At 35.4% G+C, this 18,137-nt stretch overlaps 1 protein-coding gene across 2 annotated transcripts in view; it reads right to left on the bottom strand.

The window, feature by feature from the left end:
- LOC129262484 (major facilitator superfamily domain-containing protein 12-like) overlaps window positions 1–18,137 on the bottom strand; it is a 32,310-nt gene that overhangs the window by 7,827 nt on the left and 6,346 nt on the right. Inside the window, exons 2-11 of one of the 2 annotated variants that reach the window (XM_064099726.1) lie at window positions 15,704–15,957; window positions 14,980–15,116; window positions 13,452–13,659; window positions 12,168–12,297; window positions 6,945–7,145; window positions 5,913–6,005; window positions 5,246–5,338; window positions 2,950–3,117; window positions 1,776–1,870; window positions 478–501 (exon numbers count right to left, since the gene is read on the bottom strand). In XM_064099726.1, coding sequence (XP_063955796.1) covers window positions 478–501; window positions 1,776–1,870; window positions 2,950–3,117; window positions 5,246–5,338; window positions 5,913–6,005; window positions 6,945–7,145; window positions 12,168–12,297; window positions 13,452–13,659; window positions 14,980–15,116; window positions 15,704–15,864 — 1,310 coding nt within the window. In that variant the 5' untranslated portion in view covers window positions 15,865–15,957. The remainder of the gene's footprint in view (window positions 1–477; window positions 502–1,775; window positions 1,871–2,949; window positions 3,118–5,245; window positions 5,339–5,912; window positions 6,006–6,944; window positions 7,146–12,167; window positions 12,298–13,451; window positions 13,660–14,979; window positions 15,117–15,703; window positions 15,958–18,137) is intronic. The other variant, XM_064099727.1, reaches the window with a different exon arrangement.

Consider the following 18,137-nt stretch of genomic DNA (forward strand, 5'->3'; position numbering starts at 1 on the left):
TACGTATGAGATTGACAATCAAAACAATGAAATAAATATTTTCAAAAAATAACAAAATGTAAATTTTATTCTAAAATGACCAGATACACTGGTGACACGACATTTGCTCCTGCGACAATTGCTCCGGTCTTTTAACATCTCAGAGGGCATAGGGTTAGAGTTAGGATTGTAATAGAGTTTTTAGTACAGAATAATGTATATAGATAAGGATTAGAGTAATTTAATTTTGGAGGATAGGTTTTTTGTTTGGCTTTAATGTGCTGATTTTTCTTCGGAGCATTTTCCGCGGGAACAAATGTCACGCATGATTCTAGAAAGTACAGTCACTCTGCTTTTGAATTGAAGACTATATCCCAATTAAAAAATGATAAAAAATAAAACAGCGTTATTACGGGAGCCATTTTTTAACTCCCCTGACTTTGTAATATTTTTTGAGAAACAAGAGTTTGTCACCCTTGTAGCAATAAACCTTTTTACCTTACAACTGGATAGACTGTTGACCTAGGGAGATCATTCAGAAAATATAAGGTATATGGGAAGGGACAAAATGAATAAGGCCATCAATAGGTATGTAACAATAACAAAAGGGAAAGTAAAAAAAGAAAGGTCTGCATTTGGACATGTTTGAACATTGAGTATGTATATTTTATGTAATACAAAAGAACAAGATCTTGTATGAGGTCATATATAAGATGGTTGTCAGTCTTTGTCAGGAAAAGAAACATGGAATTTACAAAAATGGAGGAATGCTGATTACTTGAATTGACCGAGTACATTGGCTAAAATGCATCAACTCAAAAATTTTGCCCTTCTCCATTTTTTATTTTATATTCTTCATTTAGCCAATACATGAATATCTATAATGTATATGCAATATATAGTGCATTCCACATAAAAGGAAACCCGTCTTAAGAGAAATATATCTTAATAAATAAATATGTTTCAATCATATAATCATCATTAATCATTAATCTTTGATCCGAGACCCAAAACTCGCTGAATTGTTCACACGTTGCAAAGTAAAACAATCAATTCTGAGGCATTGGTTTTGATATTAAATTTTCATCCTCTTCTTCCTCATCTAACCTTTATCTTATATTTGGTATCAAAATAGGGAGGAAATGTGTGATTTTATTGATTAAAACTGACTCTCGCCTACAAGGTTTGCATGGAACGATGTGACATGGCCTTAATGAAGCACTGAGCAATTTGTATTGCTCCGTAAATCATCAATCTTTTTATTTCATTTATAAATAAATTCATTATAATTTAAAATTTGGTTAAACAGTCTTTCAACAGGCCAGGCAGCCTTGGACTCCTAATACACAAAGACGGAGAGTTAAATTTGACTTACCGGTACATCCATTGTTTTCACAATCTTTACCCAATACACAACAATTTGGTAGACTCTTTTTTAACAGTCTACACGACAAGGAACAGTTTATTTTTCTTCAAAAAAATTGCAAAAGCACATCAAGATACATGCAACCACAAGAATAATAATAAATATAATTAAATAATTCTTATACAGAGCAGAAGTTTGTAAATTACGGCAGAATGTTGCTAATTTAAAAATTACTCATGAAAATTTGGTGTGAAATATGTGACTGCTGAGAGCACAGAAACTGAGCTTAAAAGCATGGATATAATAGCACCAAATCACAATCACTTATTACCAGATTGTTGATGTTTAGAAGAAATTTCAATTGGATTTGAATCTTTAATAGAATATATGTAACATCCAATTTGATATTGGAAGCTGGTATGATACTCACACACATGGCTGCATAAGTTGTATGATTTCGACAGCGACACCGTTTGACAACTTGTCTGTGAAGCTCATTGCACCGTACACAAACGCTCCACTTTCCTATTAAAGGTTCAAGTAGAACAGAAATACAGAAATATGGCAAAGATAAATATGAATGTGTTAAGACGAGACCTGCCTGATGTATTTTTTTACAACAGAATACAACCAAACCTGTCTATAGTGAGCACCAAAATTGCCTCCAATTTAAATTAATAGAGTACAAAAGTGTGACATCATCGATTTTCACTTTTTGCATTTCACCGTTTTTTATACCATTTTTGGTAGAGCATGACGAAAAAAAACCCACAACCCAAATACACATATGTATGGTGGGAATCGGTCCATGGGGCCAAAAGATATGACCTCATGAATACATAATTAGCTCCCATGAAGTCAAAGTATCATTGGCCTGGTTCTAATTGTTAGGAACCCGACCATTGACTTCAATGGGGCTAATTACGTATTCATGAGGTCAAATCTCGGGCCGGCCCCCATGGACCGATTCTCACCAACTTTTGGAAGTGGGGGTTTTTCATCATGCTCTACCAGAATATGGTATCAAAATCGCTGAAATGCAAAAAAAAATTGTGACATCATCACTTTGGTAGTCTATATGTGTCAAGTAACCTGTCTATATAGGTCACCTGTCTACAGTGGCTATCTATATTTCACTCGAGTTGCTTTAATACACAGGTTTTACTATACATGTAGATGATTTACATGTGACCCATAGACTCTCAATTTTCAAAAGCCAACATCGTGCTGTAACAAATTTTCGTTCTCCAAGGTTACAGTGTACACACCAAAGAGATATTCATTTTTATACGAACAGAATTAATAAAAAATCTGATATTAAATGAAAGCATAGTCCAAAGGCTGAAGATTAGTCATTTTTCGGTGGTGTCACAATATTGTCATACATGTATAAGACTTACCAGACTTTCAGATTCCCACCCCCCCAAAAATAGTTTTTGGTTCTGAATTATGTAAAGATTAGGGTTAGGGTTTACTTAGTTTTAAAGGTTTTATGTTTGGCTTTAACATGCAGATTTTTTAACGGAGCAATTGCCGCCGGAGAAAATGTCCTTGAACCGAATCTGATCTCACGACTGATAGGAAGGCAGATGATATTTTCTTACTGTATTGCATCCAATCAGATCAGCTGTGAAGGCAAGGGATGTTACTAATACCGTCGATCCACCAGCACCAAGCAAGATGGCTGCCCCATAAACCTGAAGACCAATATTAGGGATAGCCATCCAGATGCAAGCACCGATGTAAAGCACGGCTCCTATGAAATAGGTCAGCTGTGGACAATAAAAAATATTCAAGAAATAAGATATTCATTTTGTCTCCAACTATACCACAAGGGTACATGTATGTACAACTGCTGTGTGAAGTAGAGCTTGGCTGCTGTGAAAAAAATCACTTGCAGACTGTGCAGGATTGGAACTGACGACCTCTGGATTACAAGACCAGTGTCATAACCACTAGACCATCGGAGTGCCCTTAGTGATCTGGAAACCCTTTTGTGATCTCTATCACCCAACAAATTGATTAATTGAAAAAAAATATTTATCCCATTACTGGCTATAAATCTGGAGAGCATTTCATGAGGAATATGTCTGTGACTTGAACTGGCAAATGTTATAAGCTACTGAATATTCTCGCATCTCATTGGCTAAGAGCAAATAGGTCTTTGACAATCACAAACAAATCTCTTCATGAAAGGCTCTCCTGATTTCATGGAATACAGAATGAAGGAATCATAAATATGCAGCATCACAATATTTGTGCCATTAAATTGTCAAAGAAGGTGCTTTACAACGAAGGTCACAAAATTAACAAACTCAGTTAAATATCTTTTTCTTTTTTTTAATACATGTACATGGACCATGTTGCAAAAAAAGAAGGCTATCAAAATCTAAAATAAGTTTGAATCAGTTACTACTTACTATTTGATATATTTAATGATCATTAAGGAGGGGAACCTTTCCAAAAGTCGCTAGAACTATAACTGAACAGAATACCCTTTCTATGTTTGTGGTAGTAAATGCCACACATCAACCCCTTGGTTTTCATGACATTATACAAATAGCGAATAGGCATGAGTGCGATGGTGCGAGATTTCGCATGAGGTGAAAGAAAGATGCTCTATTCAACGAGGCGTGAGCCGAGTTGAATAGAGCGTTTCTTTCTTTCACCTCATGCGAAATCTCGCACCATTGCACGAATAAGAATATTCGCTATTTGTGTTGTACAACGCCTCGGAATTTAGCGAAAATATGAAAAAACAAAGAGTTTATCCCTATAGTAATCTATGAAAAGGGAGAAAAAATACCGAAAGCAGAAAGCAAAATCCCACAAACGCACATGACCTTGGGCAGCTTTTACCGAGCGCAATGAATTAAATCGTATTGTGACGTCACCTCCTAAAGCCGTGCAACGGTACATTTTGGATGGTACGTCTTTTGTGCAACGGTACGAATGTTTGACATTCAGCCTCCCATATGCTCGCGTACAACAAGCTAAGTAGGCGTTGTACAATATAAATTGACACATTGATTCTACGAACAGAACATATACGTATGTAGCATGCAAGCTAACTGCAGGGAAATTCTTCAAAAGTATATACATGTATGCATGTTATACACCGCAAGCATTGACTGGTACATGCATGCTAAATCATGGTTCCCTTGTTCTCAGACAATGTGGGAACACTACCTCACTCCATTTTCTTTGTTTTCATTACATTTCTTCATACAATGCTAAACATTGGAACACGACCATGCAACTAAATGATAATAATAATAATATAGGGTATTTATATTGCGCACATATCCACCTTGTTAGGTGCTCAAGGCGCTCCTATATTACCCGGCTCAGCTAGGCGTTCATAGCGCACACAGCTTTGAAAAGCTGCAGAGAAAAATTTCACAAAAAGCACAGAGAAAAATTTCACAAAAATAAGTATAGGCCTATCTTATGCATTGGGAGTACTGGATCGAGCATGTATGCTCAATCTGTTTCAAACGCCAATGAAGACAAAACATTAACACTACCTCTCTATGTGTTCTTGATTTTCTTGACATTATCAACTCACTGGAACATGGTGGTGCAACTGATTTGCAAATATCGGCTGGGGTGTGTATACGGAACAGGCAGTAATTACTTTTTATTTTCAGGGGCTCCTTTTTACAGCCTACTACATGTACCTGAATTTGTAACATTGGATAGGATTTAACATTGTAATGAATGGGGATTTTCCAAGGCTCCTTTTTCTATTCTTATTTTGGGGGGCTCTTGAGCATTTCGGGGGCAAAATCACTCTGAGCCCCCGTTATTATCTTTTTCGCTGATATTCAATTTGTTTCCACTTTTTATGTCCAACCATTGAGGAAGATTTCTATCTCTACTGAGTCAATTAGCACTCACCTTTTTTCCTGCTATCCTATTTAATGGCTTGGCTACTAGTGTTGATAAAAACCCACTGATGTAAACTGCCAGTGGGGCTAAGGCTACTGTTTCCTGCAAGACAAAATAATGTTAATATAAAGTTAATTATATGAAATATTAATATTAAGAAACATGAAAAATATAAAATTACATGTAAATAGTATTTGAAACATGGATATGAAGGAAATACAAAAATAAATATGAAGTTGAACATGAATTTAATTCAATTAACTTCCTTTCATTCTTATAAAAAAAACTTCTTACGAGTGATACACATTTTCTGTTAGATATATAAAAATGCATCCCTGTATTAAATGGTAATAAACAATGAAGTTCAAGGGTTTTCAATGCCAATGATATTCATTTAAAGCATTCTTAATGAGCTGGTAACTGCATGGTTTTTAAAATATAAATGTTAATAAATCTTCTTTAAATTTTCAATGAAGCCATAATATAATGTGTGCAACATACAGTACATGTGTGCGTGCAGTGTCTACAGGAATAATTTGCACAATATACACTATTAAGACTGTAACAGGACAAGATGAACTATGCTGGAAATTGATCATCATTAATATTATTATCATTATTATTATTATTGTGATTTTCATCATTTCAATCCAAATGTAGCCCATGAAGATCTTACCTTATCTAAGCCGAGTGTATCCGTCACATACATTGGTATGTATATTTGGGCTATATTCACCATCAACCTCGTAAACATGTAAAGAGCTGTCACCTGGCAGAAGAGGATGAATGAAAAAGAAAATATTAACTTCAAGAATAGAGAGAGATGTAATCGAGATTAAAATCTTGTGGATAAAACAAAGGTATACCTGTTGGTATGGATAATAGTTGATGGTCTAGTCTTAAAGATAAACACCAGTTGTGGTAATGATCTCAAAATGAGTTTGAACAAAATCCAATAAAATGACAACTCAAGAGTTTGTTTTTTATGAATAAAAATATGTGGCAAATGGCTCTGGAAGAAAATTTGTAATTACCGAGAAATTAGCAAAATAAGCACAGAATTCCATAAAATGTCAGGTATTTTTCCAAGCAATATTAATGCCTTTTTGTGTTGGTTATCATCAGAATTATCAGTTTTCAACAAAGATTTCAAGATTTCACAAAGATGAGTTGATTTCAATGTACCAGATCTAGATCTATCATGGTGCTAATTAACCTTGATTTTAAAGGCTTTCTTATGAAATAATTGTTTACTGCAATTACTTTTGTTTACTTTTAAACAAAGAACCAATAAGATGCTGAAAATAAATTTCTCAAATTTATTAGTAAATAACTTGAATGTTTCAAATTCTATAGAGGCTACACCATAGTGGGTTCAAAAACTAAAAAATATTTGGACAAATTTTTAAACTTATTCTAAAAGTCAAATTCCTATTAAGGTAAGAAAAATGATTGCATAAATGAAATATACCTTGGTCAACTTGTTTTTAAATAGATTTGAAATGACCAATGACTTGCTGACAAACTATAATATCTTGAATTGTGAACAAAAGTGACGCAACAACCATCTTAAAATGTGACGCCACACTATTTATCGGTAGAATAGCTTAGCCGGGGGAATATATGAGCGCCTTCAGCACCTAGTACATAACAAGGTGGATATGTGCGCTTTACAAATTATTATTATTATTCATTTTACGCATCTTACCTGATAAAACTGAGATTCTTTGAGCCAATCACTCCATTTCATTGTGAGTTTTAGTTGATCAGAGGCCTGAACGCTCCCATAGGAGTGATTGCCCTCATTGTCCTCCGAAGGGCATCTCCTCCCTCCCTTGGGTTCTTTGGTCCCAAGATGGAAGAAGAAAGAGAAGACCGTTCCCACACATACTACAATGATGACCAAGTACTGTTGATTTAAAGAAAAAGAAGAAAAAAAGAAAGTCAGTTCTGATACAAATTTCTTAGGGAAGAGGAAGAACATGTCTCAAATCAATAATTGGAATATATGCTAATCATTATGAATATGTACTTAGAGTTTGCAGGAATATATTGGATTCACCAATACCATTAGATTCACAAAGAAATAGAGTATCGTAAGCATATAGGATCAAGTCATATGTTATGATATACATTTCAATGATGACCAGGTACTGTTAAGAGGAAAAAAGAAAGTCAGTTCTGATACAAACTTCTTGGGGAAGAGGAAGAACCTGTCTCAAATTAATGATTTGGAAATATTAACCATTAAGAATATGTATCAGAGTTTGGAGTAATATATTGGATTCACCAAAACCATAAGACACACTTAGTCCCTCGGATAGGTTGTTAAATGGAGGCCCCATGTTGAGGAGAGTCACCACCTTTGCACGTTAAGAACCAACTGCACTATTTGTATAAGAGTAGGGGGGGAAACCCCAGTGTAGTGGTCCACCTGCACTCCCCCAATCAGTTATATCGGAAAGAGAGACCAGCAGGTCATAGTGATTCAGTTCACTTTTCGCCTACCAGGCACAGGTGATGCCAAACAAATAATATTAATAATAATAATCATCTACGGTATATAGAGTGTTCTAGCGATGCATTAAAAACGCGTATTTTGGTCTGCATCAATTGCCTGTGCAGTATCAGAGCGTATCCCTAAAAAAGACCGAAATCCGACGAATATCCCATAGGCTCCTGTAGAAAATTTGCTATTGAATATGAGAGCTTATTCAACAGTTTAGGGTGTGGGCGCGAATGCGTGAAATATACAACGCGTACAACAATGAAAGCAATGCGATGCGCAGCATAGAGCACAACTGCGCTCCATGACGTCATAATGAACTACATGCAAATCGCATGTCAACGACCAAAATTGATCCTCTGAAGTGATAATGGCTTGTGATATGACTTGTTAAATCAAATTTCACCCTCTTTTTTTTTTGGGGGGGGGGGTGGGATAGATGATAATAATTATATTGGATGGCTTTATTTCATGAAATAACCAGAAATATTCCTCTCGTTAGGGCCAATATTCCACTAATCTTCGATTCGTGAAATATTTTCCCAACTCTTAGAATATTTCTTGTATTCCATTCTGAGCCATCCAATATAATATAAATATAGTAAGTATACAGGATCACATCACATATTTTATTATATACATTTCAGATTTTCAGTTATAGGTATTTTGCTAATCATAATTGCACATCAAGTATCTGAGAAGTTATCTGTTGCAGTGGAAATTTTCACTGTAATATTCTTCTTAACTTTTGTTAACTGAATGTGACAGCTTTAATACAATCATTGATTTAAATTCTCCATTATTAACAACTATTAAATGTGGGAATCTATCAGATAAGATGGTGACATTTTAAGGGAATTCCAATGAAAGCATGTTTTTTTTCTCTCCAATTTAAAATGAATAAAACACAAATTGGCAATTCTGAAATGTACAATATACATGTAGGCTGAAATACACCTGTATGATGAAAAAGACAACTATTTCCACAATCATTTGTGATCGTCATCATCAATCATACAACATTGAACTATTAACTAAAGCTCTGTTATTACATGTACATTAAAGGTCAAGTCCACCTCATTAAAATGTTGATTTGAATCAAAAGAGAAAAATCAGACTGTAACTGTAAGCATAATGCTGAAAATTTCATCAAAATCGGATGTACAGTACATGTAAAATAAGACAGTTATGACATTTTAAAGTTTTGCTTATTTTTCACAAAATAGTTATATGCACAATTTAGTCACATGCAAATGAGAGAATCGGCGATGTCCCTCACTCACTATTTCTTTTGTTTTTCATTGTTTGAATTATACAATATTTCAATTTTTACGGATTTGACAATAAGGACCAACTTGACTGAACCATGTTATGTTAAACAATGGTAATTCCACATGTTCAGGGAGAAATAAAAGTGTTTCACAGGACAATGAGGAGAAAATTAGAATATTTCATATTTCTTATAATAAAATACAAAAGAAAAAGTGAGTAAGTGATGTCGTCAGTTCCCTCATTTGCATACCGACCGTGATGTGCACATAACTATTATGTGAAATTAAGCTAAACTTTAAAATGTCATAACTTTCTTATTTTACATCCGATTTTGATGAAATTTTCAGTGTTATACTCGTTGGATTTTTCTCTTTTTATTCAAATCAATTTTTTTGTTGGGGTGGACTTGTCCTTTAAGTAAATGTATAAGGCAAATTTATAGAATATATACACTGTAGATGCCTATAAATGTAATACATCATGATAACACAGGTTACAGCCTTTTTTATAAAGATTTTCCATTGTTGTTTAGTAAATACTAAAGCAATATGCAAACACATAAAACTAAAACCCACATGTGACCCTAACATAGCAAAGAGTAAAGTCTGAAGTACCAGTCATAAAATACTGAAGGAGACAATTTTTTTCCAAATTATCTGTTAAAACTAGAACATCATGTGCTTTACATTTTAGCATATGACCTTTTAATGAATATCATATTTGATGTTCTTTTATGTGGATTTATCTTCCTTAGATTACAGTTTTAAAATAGCTTATTACACATTGATATCTTTAAATCAAACAAATACAGTAACTTGAACTACGTAGGCCTATATTAACAATGTACATTGAATGGCCTTGTATGGCAAAATACTTTTATGGACTCTAATAACATTTAATCGAATGCATGTGATCTGCTAATAGCTACTTAAAAGAAAATAAAGTATAGGAACTTGTTGCGATATAATTGGTGTGAACAATATGCTCTTAAGTATTTATGGATTAGGTGTCATTTTTACTTCTTATTGTATTGTACGAGTAATGACACATGATACAAATCATAATGGTTATTGCTCTGATGTGCCATAAAATATTAGTTATAGATTTCAAGTAAAAACAAAATTCCATCGGGGAAGGGGGGAGGGCAAGGTGGGGGTGAGCTCCTCTACTGCTGCAGCTTGAAAATATGGGCAGCCCGATCAATTCGGTGGACTCACTGTGCGCCATCTACTGGTTGGCAGCGGACAGGCCAATTTCTAACTTTTGGGTCGACATCACGCGCAGGCTAGGCGCAGCCAGCGCATACTGTGCTAGTGTAAAGATGCTTAAAAAATGAAATCATATGATAAGCGGCGGAAGAATTCTCACCAAAAACAACCTAAATTTCCAAAAGAAAGCTACAGAGAAATTCCTCTCTCACCTCCTAGACCAGGGTAAACAGCATAATTTTATGCAAACCTGTCGAGCCGCATCGGTCAGCACAGCATAATGCACTAGTGCGCTCAGTAGATGTCCACTTTTTCCCATGAGGCATTGCAAATTTCGGCCTATCTGCTGCAACCAATAGTTGGCGCACTATATTGTGAATCCACCAAATTCATATTGTTCTCCCATGTGGCCCCGCTATTTACAGATTTAAAAAAAAATCAAATACAGAAATGAAAAGAAATTGAGCTTATAAAATAAAGAATTCTGTAAAGGTAGAATACTAAAATGTAATGTAATAATAAAGGCATGGTATAGAAACAATAAGATATAATGAATTAATTAATCAATTTATCATACAATTACTTCATAAGAAATGAATTCATACACAGGAGGTCAAGCTCAAGCTAACACACATGCTTTCATCAGACCCCTCCAACAAAGCATTATCCTCCAACCATTATTTCATGGTCCAACTTTCCCTCTTCTCTTTTTATCCAACTCTTTCTCGACACAACCTCTCTCGGATTTACAACCCAGTTATCCAGAAAATTCCTTGATGTCTCAAAGACAATAACATCTGCTGTGCATCGCCGCAACGACAATTTCCCGCCAGTTCAGACGAGATGAAGAAGCGTTCCGGATAGGACATGAAACTGTCCTCTCTGTTACAAACAGTAAGTCCAGATGATCAGATTTATTAACTCTTCCATTTTGTAACACGAGTCAAATGTAAAATGGAATTCCTGACACTTGCTCTGCTACATTCCACACAATAATCGCAGGACTGTCTTCAAGTCTGGATTGAACACCATACCCTACCATAAACCTGACCCTAAGCCTAACATAAACCCCTATTGCAACCCTAACCCAACTCTAACCCTACATCTCAGATGAAATAAAGCCAGGAGCAAATGTCACCTTAACACTAAAAGGACTGGGGGGGGGGGGCATGATCACCCCCCCTCGATGCTTCGCACAATATTTCCGAAACGCAAATAGATAGCGCCGCAAAGTTTTATGACTTTTTTCTCTCGCACAACTTTTTAGATCAAATTCGCGACAAACGTGTATAGCATCACAACATCACGTGACTTTGTATGAGACAATGTCATGCCGAAAATGGCTCATTTTTATACTTTGTGTACAAAGTCTATGGGAGATGAAATTCATAAAATGGTGATTCTTTTTCCTTATAATTGGTCTGCTTAATTAATTTGGTTGTTAAATGGTCTGTAATAATTTCCAATGAAAAAAGCAATGAAAAACAAAATGTGAAAAAACAGAGAAATACATAAGAAATTCTAAAAACAAAGAAATACATAAGGAAAAGATTGGCTTTTGCAATTTGGAAACCTTTGAATTAGATTACAAAGATGACATCTGCAAAAAAAGAAGTAAATTTGAAGTGAAATTGGGTGTTAAATATGCAAATGTTTTTCATGAATAAATTTGCATATTTTTTATTCATAATAAATGAAAAAAAAATTACTTTCAGAATATTTTTTCATACAAGCTTGTAGTTTATGTGGTAGAGAATGTGCATGCCAAATTTCAGCGCAATCGCGGGAACGGCGCCCAAGATCAGAAGGTCCTCAATACATCTCAGATAGCCCAGTCCTTTTAGGGTTAAAGAGTCTTAATAAGTAAAACCCCCCAGCTGTTGTTGATAATGAATTAAATACGATGAGATTGATGATTAAGAAAATATCAAATCAAATATCTTACCCTGAACTGGGGAATATCATCTGGGTCGAGAGAAGATTGTGTATTGCTAACATCATCTTTGTCATCTAACTGCAGAAGCAGGTATGTGACGAGGTATACAAATATACTAGACATCACTGTAAAAGCATATCTGTAAAAAATAATAATATGATGTAATGGCGTTGTAAGAAGATTAACTTCTGATACCTGTTCCTTTGATCTGATTCTACTTTGCGTAATCTAAGACATGCTACCCACTCTACTGTAAGCTCTTTGCGCCTATTTACATTCAGAGATGCAAGATTTTCAGTTGGCCTTGTTGATTTTATTGCACTATAAAACATATTGGTATTATCTGCTGAACTTTTTGCAATAAATTAACAAAAGCAAAAGAAAAACGTACATTACCAATATAGAAAATGGTCTCCTATTGAGACTATATTTTCAATTGTCTCTATATTCAAAACTACAATTGGTTGTCTTCACATTTTTTCTTTCAGGCCCCAATTTCATAAAAAGTTGCTACGATAGCATTTTTTGCTGGAACATCACCTTTCACTGGAAGAGCCAATCAGGAGGCAGAATTTCTTCTGTTATCATGGTAGTTGACATTCCAGCAAGAGTTGCTACCATAGCAACTTTTTATGAAATGAGGCCCTGGTCTGTTTGATTTCATTTGTGATCATTACATCTAGTCACATTTGATTATTATAATAATAATAACAATAACGGTATATTTACCGAGGGTAGCCACTTCAGTTCCGAAAACTGTTTTCCCAGCGGGACCTGCTATTATTATTACCCAGCTAAGCTAGGCTACCTATTCAGGTGCACGCTTCCAGCCGGTACCCATTTACCTCACCTGGGGGCCGTTTCATAAAGCTGTTCGTAAGTTAAGAGCGACTTTAAGAACGACTGGTGATCCTTTATTGTGGTAAATGGTATATTCATTAGCGATGGTTACGCGCGTAAGAAAGGATCACCAGTCGTTCTTAAAGTCGCTCTTAACTTACGAACAGCTTTATGAAACACCCGCCAGGGTCGAGTGCAGCACACTGTGGATGAATTCCTTGCTGAAGGAAATTACGCCATGGCTGGGATTCCAACCCACGACCCTCCGTTTCAAAGTCCGGACACAAATCCACTGGGCCACGACGCTCTATTATTGTTCTTTAAATATCAAACAACCATCAAATTATGTACGGTCATTGTATGTGCTCTGTGAAAAAATATATGAAATTGATAAAATTGTCATAAGATATGACATAATAGAGAAAACCAAGGTTAATTTCTGTCATTAGATACCTGATAGCATTGAGCTCGACCCTCTCGCCGTCCTCAGCAGTCATCTCCGGGATGAGGGAGAGGTGAGAGATTTGGGTCGCAGCCCAACCAAACTGGAAGATGACAACGAATGGGGCGTAGTAGATGAACCTCGCCCAGTCCTCCGCATCCTCTCCACCGAAGACAGGCTGGTATATGAAAGTGAAGCTGCCGATCACGCAAAGGGTGCCTGTTGTTAAAAAAAAATGATATCATTGATAAAAATGTGGGGATTATTCATTTTAAAAAGGGGGCAATTAACTGCATAATGTTTTAATACATTTCATCATTTCATAATACATCAAAACATACACTAGATGGATTCTCAACTACCTCTGCCATTACTAGATCAAAAATTATCAACACCTTAAAGGAGAATGAAACCATGGGAACAAATAACTTGTGTGAAGAAAAAAAATCAAAGAAACAAATCAATTGATGAAAGTTTGAGAAAAATCGAAGGAATAATAAGAAGGTTATGATCACTTGAAAGTTGAGATAACTAGTGATGTGGATATCCATCTAACAGTAATGCAGCCAAGATTTGTAATGTCACACTTGTACAACTTCCTGATTAATTTTGTTTATACTGTACTGTACTTCAGTTAAGGCCCTGTCACATCGTTCCATGCATGCCTTGCTTTTGACTTGCGGGTAACTATTTTTGCTACACGCAGGTCGCCAGCATTGACAGAATCCTGCACACTTCTCACACACACATACCTGCCCCCAGAAGCACGCATTTGCACGTAGTATTGAACATGCTCAAAACTTTGTTGCGGGTGAGTTGCGTGCAATTACCTGCAAGGCTTGCACAGAACAATGTGACAGGGCCTTTAAAGTGTCACATATATCAAGTCTATCCACAGATCAAGCACACAGCAGTTGTTGTTTTTTCATGGGAGAATGTGTAAGGTTTCATAAAAATGACCAAAGAGTTTGTACTATCTTTTGAATGAGCAAAAAAACTGTTTTGGGGAATATTTTCATTATGCAAGGAGAATTGTACTCATGTGACGTCACAAATCTTGGCCACATTGTCAACGGGAGTATCTCAATCACATAAAAGTGATTCAAATAATTTTCTTATTGCTTCTCTGATCTTTCGCAAACTTTCATAGATCTTATACTTTGATTTTCCTGTTACACAAGGGTTCTAAGGGATTCATTCTCGTATACACCTTCTTAAAGAAGAAATGACCTTTGTGACTTTTCAACTTGCGAACCCAAAATCTCATCAGAACATCGTTACTCACAGAAGAACCATCTGACACCAGTTCTTGAGTTACCACCAGGGCATTACATTTTCAGGAATATTTTTATTTAGATACCTTGTTAAAAGTTTGTGTCACGTCTTTTAGCAGGAGTTTGCTATAAAGGAACTCAGCGCCTTTTCGTAGCAACTTTCCTACATGTACCTTCTGCATTGTAATGTCTACACCTATGATGAGGTGTTAGAATTGGAAATGAAAGCATGCAGCTCCCATTTTTGACAAGTTTTCTCACCCACCTATCAAATGCCATGATTTCCTCCGTCCATAGTTACAGATCCCGGACTTTGTATGATCAGATTCGTAGCCGATCAGAGGTGTGCAAATACCATCGCTTATCTGACCTAGCAACAGCAGAGCACCAGCCATTGAGTTCCTGTTCTCACAAAACAAAACAGAAAAGACCATAATTTTTTTAATAGTACTAGGAGGCCAAATACACAAACATCATTCTGTAATATGAAATCAAGTCGCAAATGAAACTAAAATGCGAACTGATTTTTAAAAGAAACTGCATTACATAAAAGGCTCTCCAGTTTGGGATTGGAGGGGTTCCCTGAAAATCTCATAACCATACATACATGTGTGTGCATTTTAAAAGTTATTAATTACCGGTAGACATTTCAATACAAAATGTTTTTTTTCTAATTACCCTTTGAATTTGTGAATTTCACTGTGACCTACATACATAAAAGTAGATATTTTCTTTTAAAAGTTAAACATACAAAAATGAACGATCAATCACAAATTACATGTATGTGTTGTATCCAAGAAAACAGGAACACATCATCATAATATGCTATTTCAATTAGTGTTCAAGTGTACATATATATTTACTTTCTTGACGCACCATGAGCAATGAAATGTGGACCTGTGTGCTTTATAAGGAGCCACTTTCAAGTTTTATTATAATTCTTCATTGCATCAGATACAAATTTTGTATTTCAATGAATCGTCACTCACGAGAATCCAAGAACTTTGTGGAAGTAGACAAGCAAGTAGCTGAACCACATGGAAGCACAGAGGTCATTCAGGACGTGGCCGACACCGTAAGAAAGGCGCTGAATAAACGGTAACTTCCGAGGGGTACGCACAGCCGCAATAAGAGGGGCATCTTCCTCCATCTTGACTAAGCTCTGTTTCCCACTAGATTACTATAAAAACAGGTTTAGAGAGGCTCACAAGAAATCTCTGTACTCTCCTTCTCATATTTTATGCTGCAGAAAAAGAAAGAGATAAAATGATTTCAGTTTCTCTTCCAGTTAGACAATCCCACTTTTTATGTTTCTTTTTTTATTTGTCATTAATTTTTGCAGTCCAAGAAGAAAGTTAAGAAATTGTACAAGAAATAAAATCCATTACCTTTCAGATAATTTCTTTGTAAGAGCATAAAAGTGTAATTCAAGTACTTTAGAAATACAATTAAAAAAAGAAACCTGGCTAAATAACATACTATCAGTTTCATTTCATAAAGATCTATGTCCTTTCGATGGTCTATACATCATTTTAGATTTGATGAAATCCGATATCAACTCAATAATGTCAATTCTATTAATTACTTTATTTTTCTTTACTTTGTAAACCAGCATACAAGATTGGAACCTTTCAAGTACATGAAGTCAAATTCCCTCCAACACACCTCCAAACACTACAGTGCGTATCAAAAAAAAGTTTAAACTTTGAAAAAGCCCTGGGAATTAAAAAATATACAACATGTGGGTAATTTTTTCACATATAATCTTAGGTTTGGGTCTCATCTATCCAATGAAAGTAAAAATTTTGACAGAATATTACACTTGAGTGAGCACTGTCCATTTTTGTAAAGCTCGCAAAAATCTGTTTGCGCAGAAAAGCTCGTTTTCACGCTGAGTAAAGGGGAAAGGGCAAAATCAAACTTACCCTTCAGGAGAAACATTTATCATACATTTCCCTTGCAATTTTAGTCCATTGAAATAAAGCAGATACATTAAAGCATTTTGTAACAATTTTGCCACCCAAATTGAAATTTCAACACTTAGTAAGCACAACCTTTACCCTTTTTGTGCCAGCTGGATCTGAGGACATAACTGAATCTGAACAAAAGTTTATATCAGACATCTCCAGCATTTTTTCACTAAGTTTTTATCATTAAAAGTCGGTTTGCATTTCATTTAATTCTCGTTTCTCCACACTTTTCCCAAGCTTGACAATGATTAACAAATGAAAATCAAGCCTAAGCCTTTTCATGTAAATCACAGCTCAGTGTAAAGCAAATATCGTCACGATGGCCTCGGTGTGTGGGGGAGTGGGGTGGGGCACAATGCACTCTTCGAAGTGTTTTGGGCAAGGAAACAAGTTTAAAAAGGTAAAGAGATCTTCAAATTAATTTTTCTAGCTAAATTCCACGTGTTCTTTATGATTAAGGTCTACTTTTCTTTGCATAACTATTTCAAATTTCTGCGCAAATCATTTTTCACTAACTTTTCAAAAGTAAGTGGTGCTCACTCAAGCGGAAACATTTTTCGACAGTTATATCGCCATTTGCATAAATGGATCTATACCAATGTTAAAATGTGGAAAAATCTTCAGGATATTACAAATGTATAATTCTACAGGATGTTTTTTAAGTGTAAACTTTTTTTTGATACGCACTGTATAACAACAACCACTGCCTGTGCCCCCCCCCCCCTTTGGAGAAGCACAATTAAAATTTGTAATGTAGAAATGCCGTTAAAAACAGAAGTGTGCCCCCCCCCCTTTGAAAGTGAAGACCTTTTTTTTTTGCTTGTCAAATTTTTTCGTGGACGAAATCCCCTTAATTTTTGGTTAAAACCTTTTTTCTCTCTCTTTTGCTTGTCAAATTTTTACTTGGGAAAATGTGCCCCCCCCCCTTTGGAAAAATCCTGGATCCGCTCCTGACAACAACATATTACATACCACATTTTTTTATGCATCAGCAAGCAAAAATGTGTTGGTAACTGACATTACGCAAAAGGACATGCAATTTCAGGGTGCTCATTGAAATTGAAATATCTCATGTCCCTGAGTAGATAGAGTAATAATTTGAATATGTAAATATACCTCTGTTACTAGGTTAAGATGTGTCAAAATATTAAACAATTTGTTTTTGTCTTTTGGGGGCTATGATAATTTTTCCACAACCATGCTGGTAACTGACATTACGGTAACTGACATTACACTTAGTTTGCCATAGAGATAACACATGGAAGTCAAATGTGTGGAATCATTGCATTGTATCTTCTGTGCAGGGCTTCACATGAAAGTGAGCTTGATGTGGAAGTATACCCGAGTTTCTAGGAACATTTCAATGAAAAAACTTTTTCTTTTTCTTAATTCCTTTCTTTGATTTGAACATTTTTATCATTACTTGTCGGTAACTGACAATACACATTAACAT

This window comes from Lytechinus pictus, chromosome 5 (assembly GCF_037042905.1).
Source record: "Lytechinus pictus isolate F3 Inbred chromosome 5, Lp3.0, whole genome shotgun sequence".
NCBI classification, from domain to species: Eukaryota; Metazoa; Echinodermata; class Echinoidea; order Temnopleuroida; family Toxopneustidae; genus Lytechinus; species Lytechinus pictus.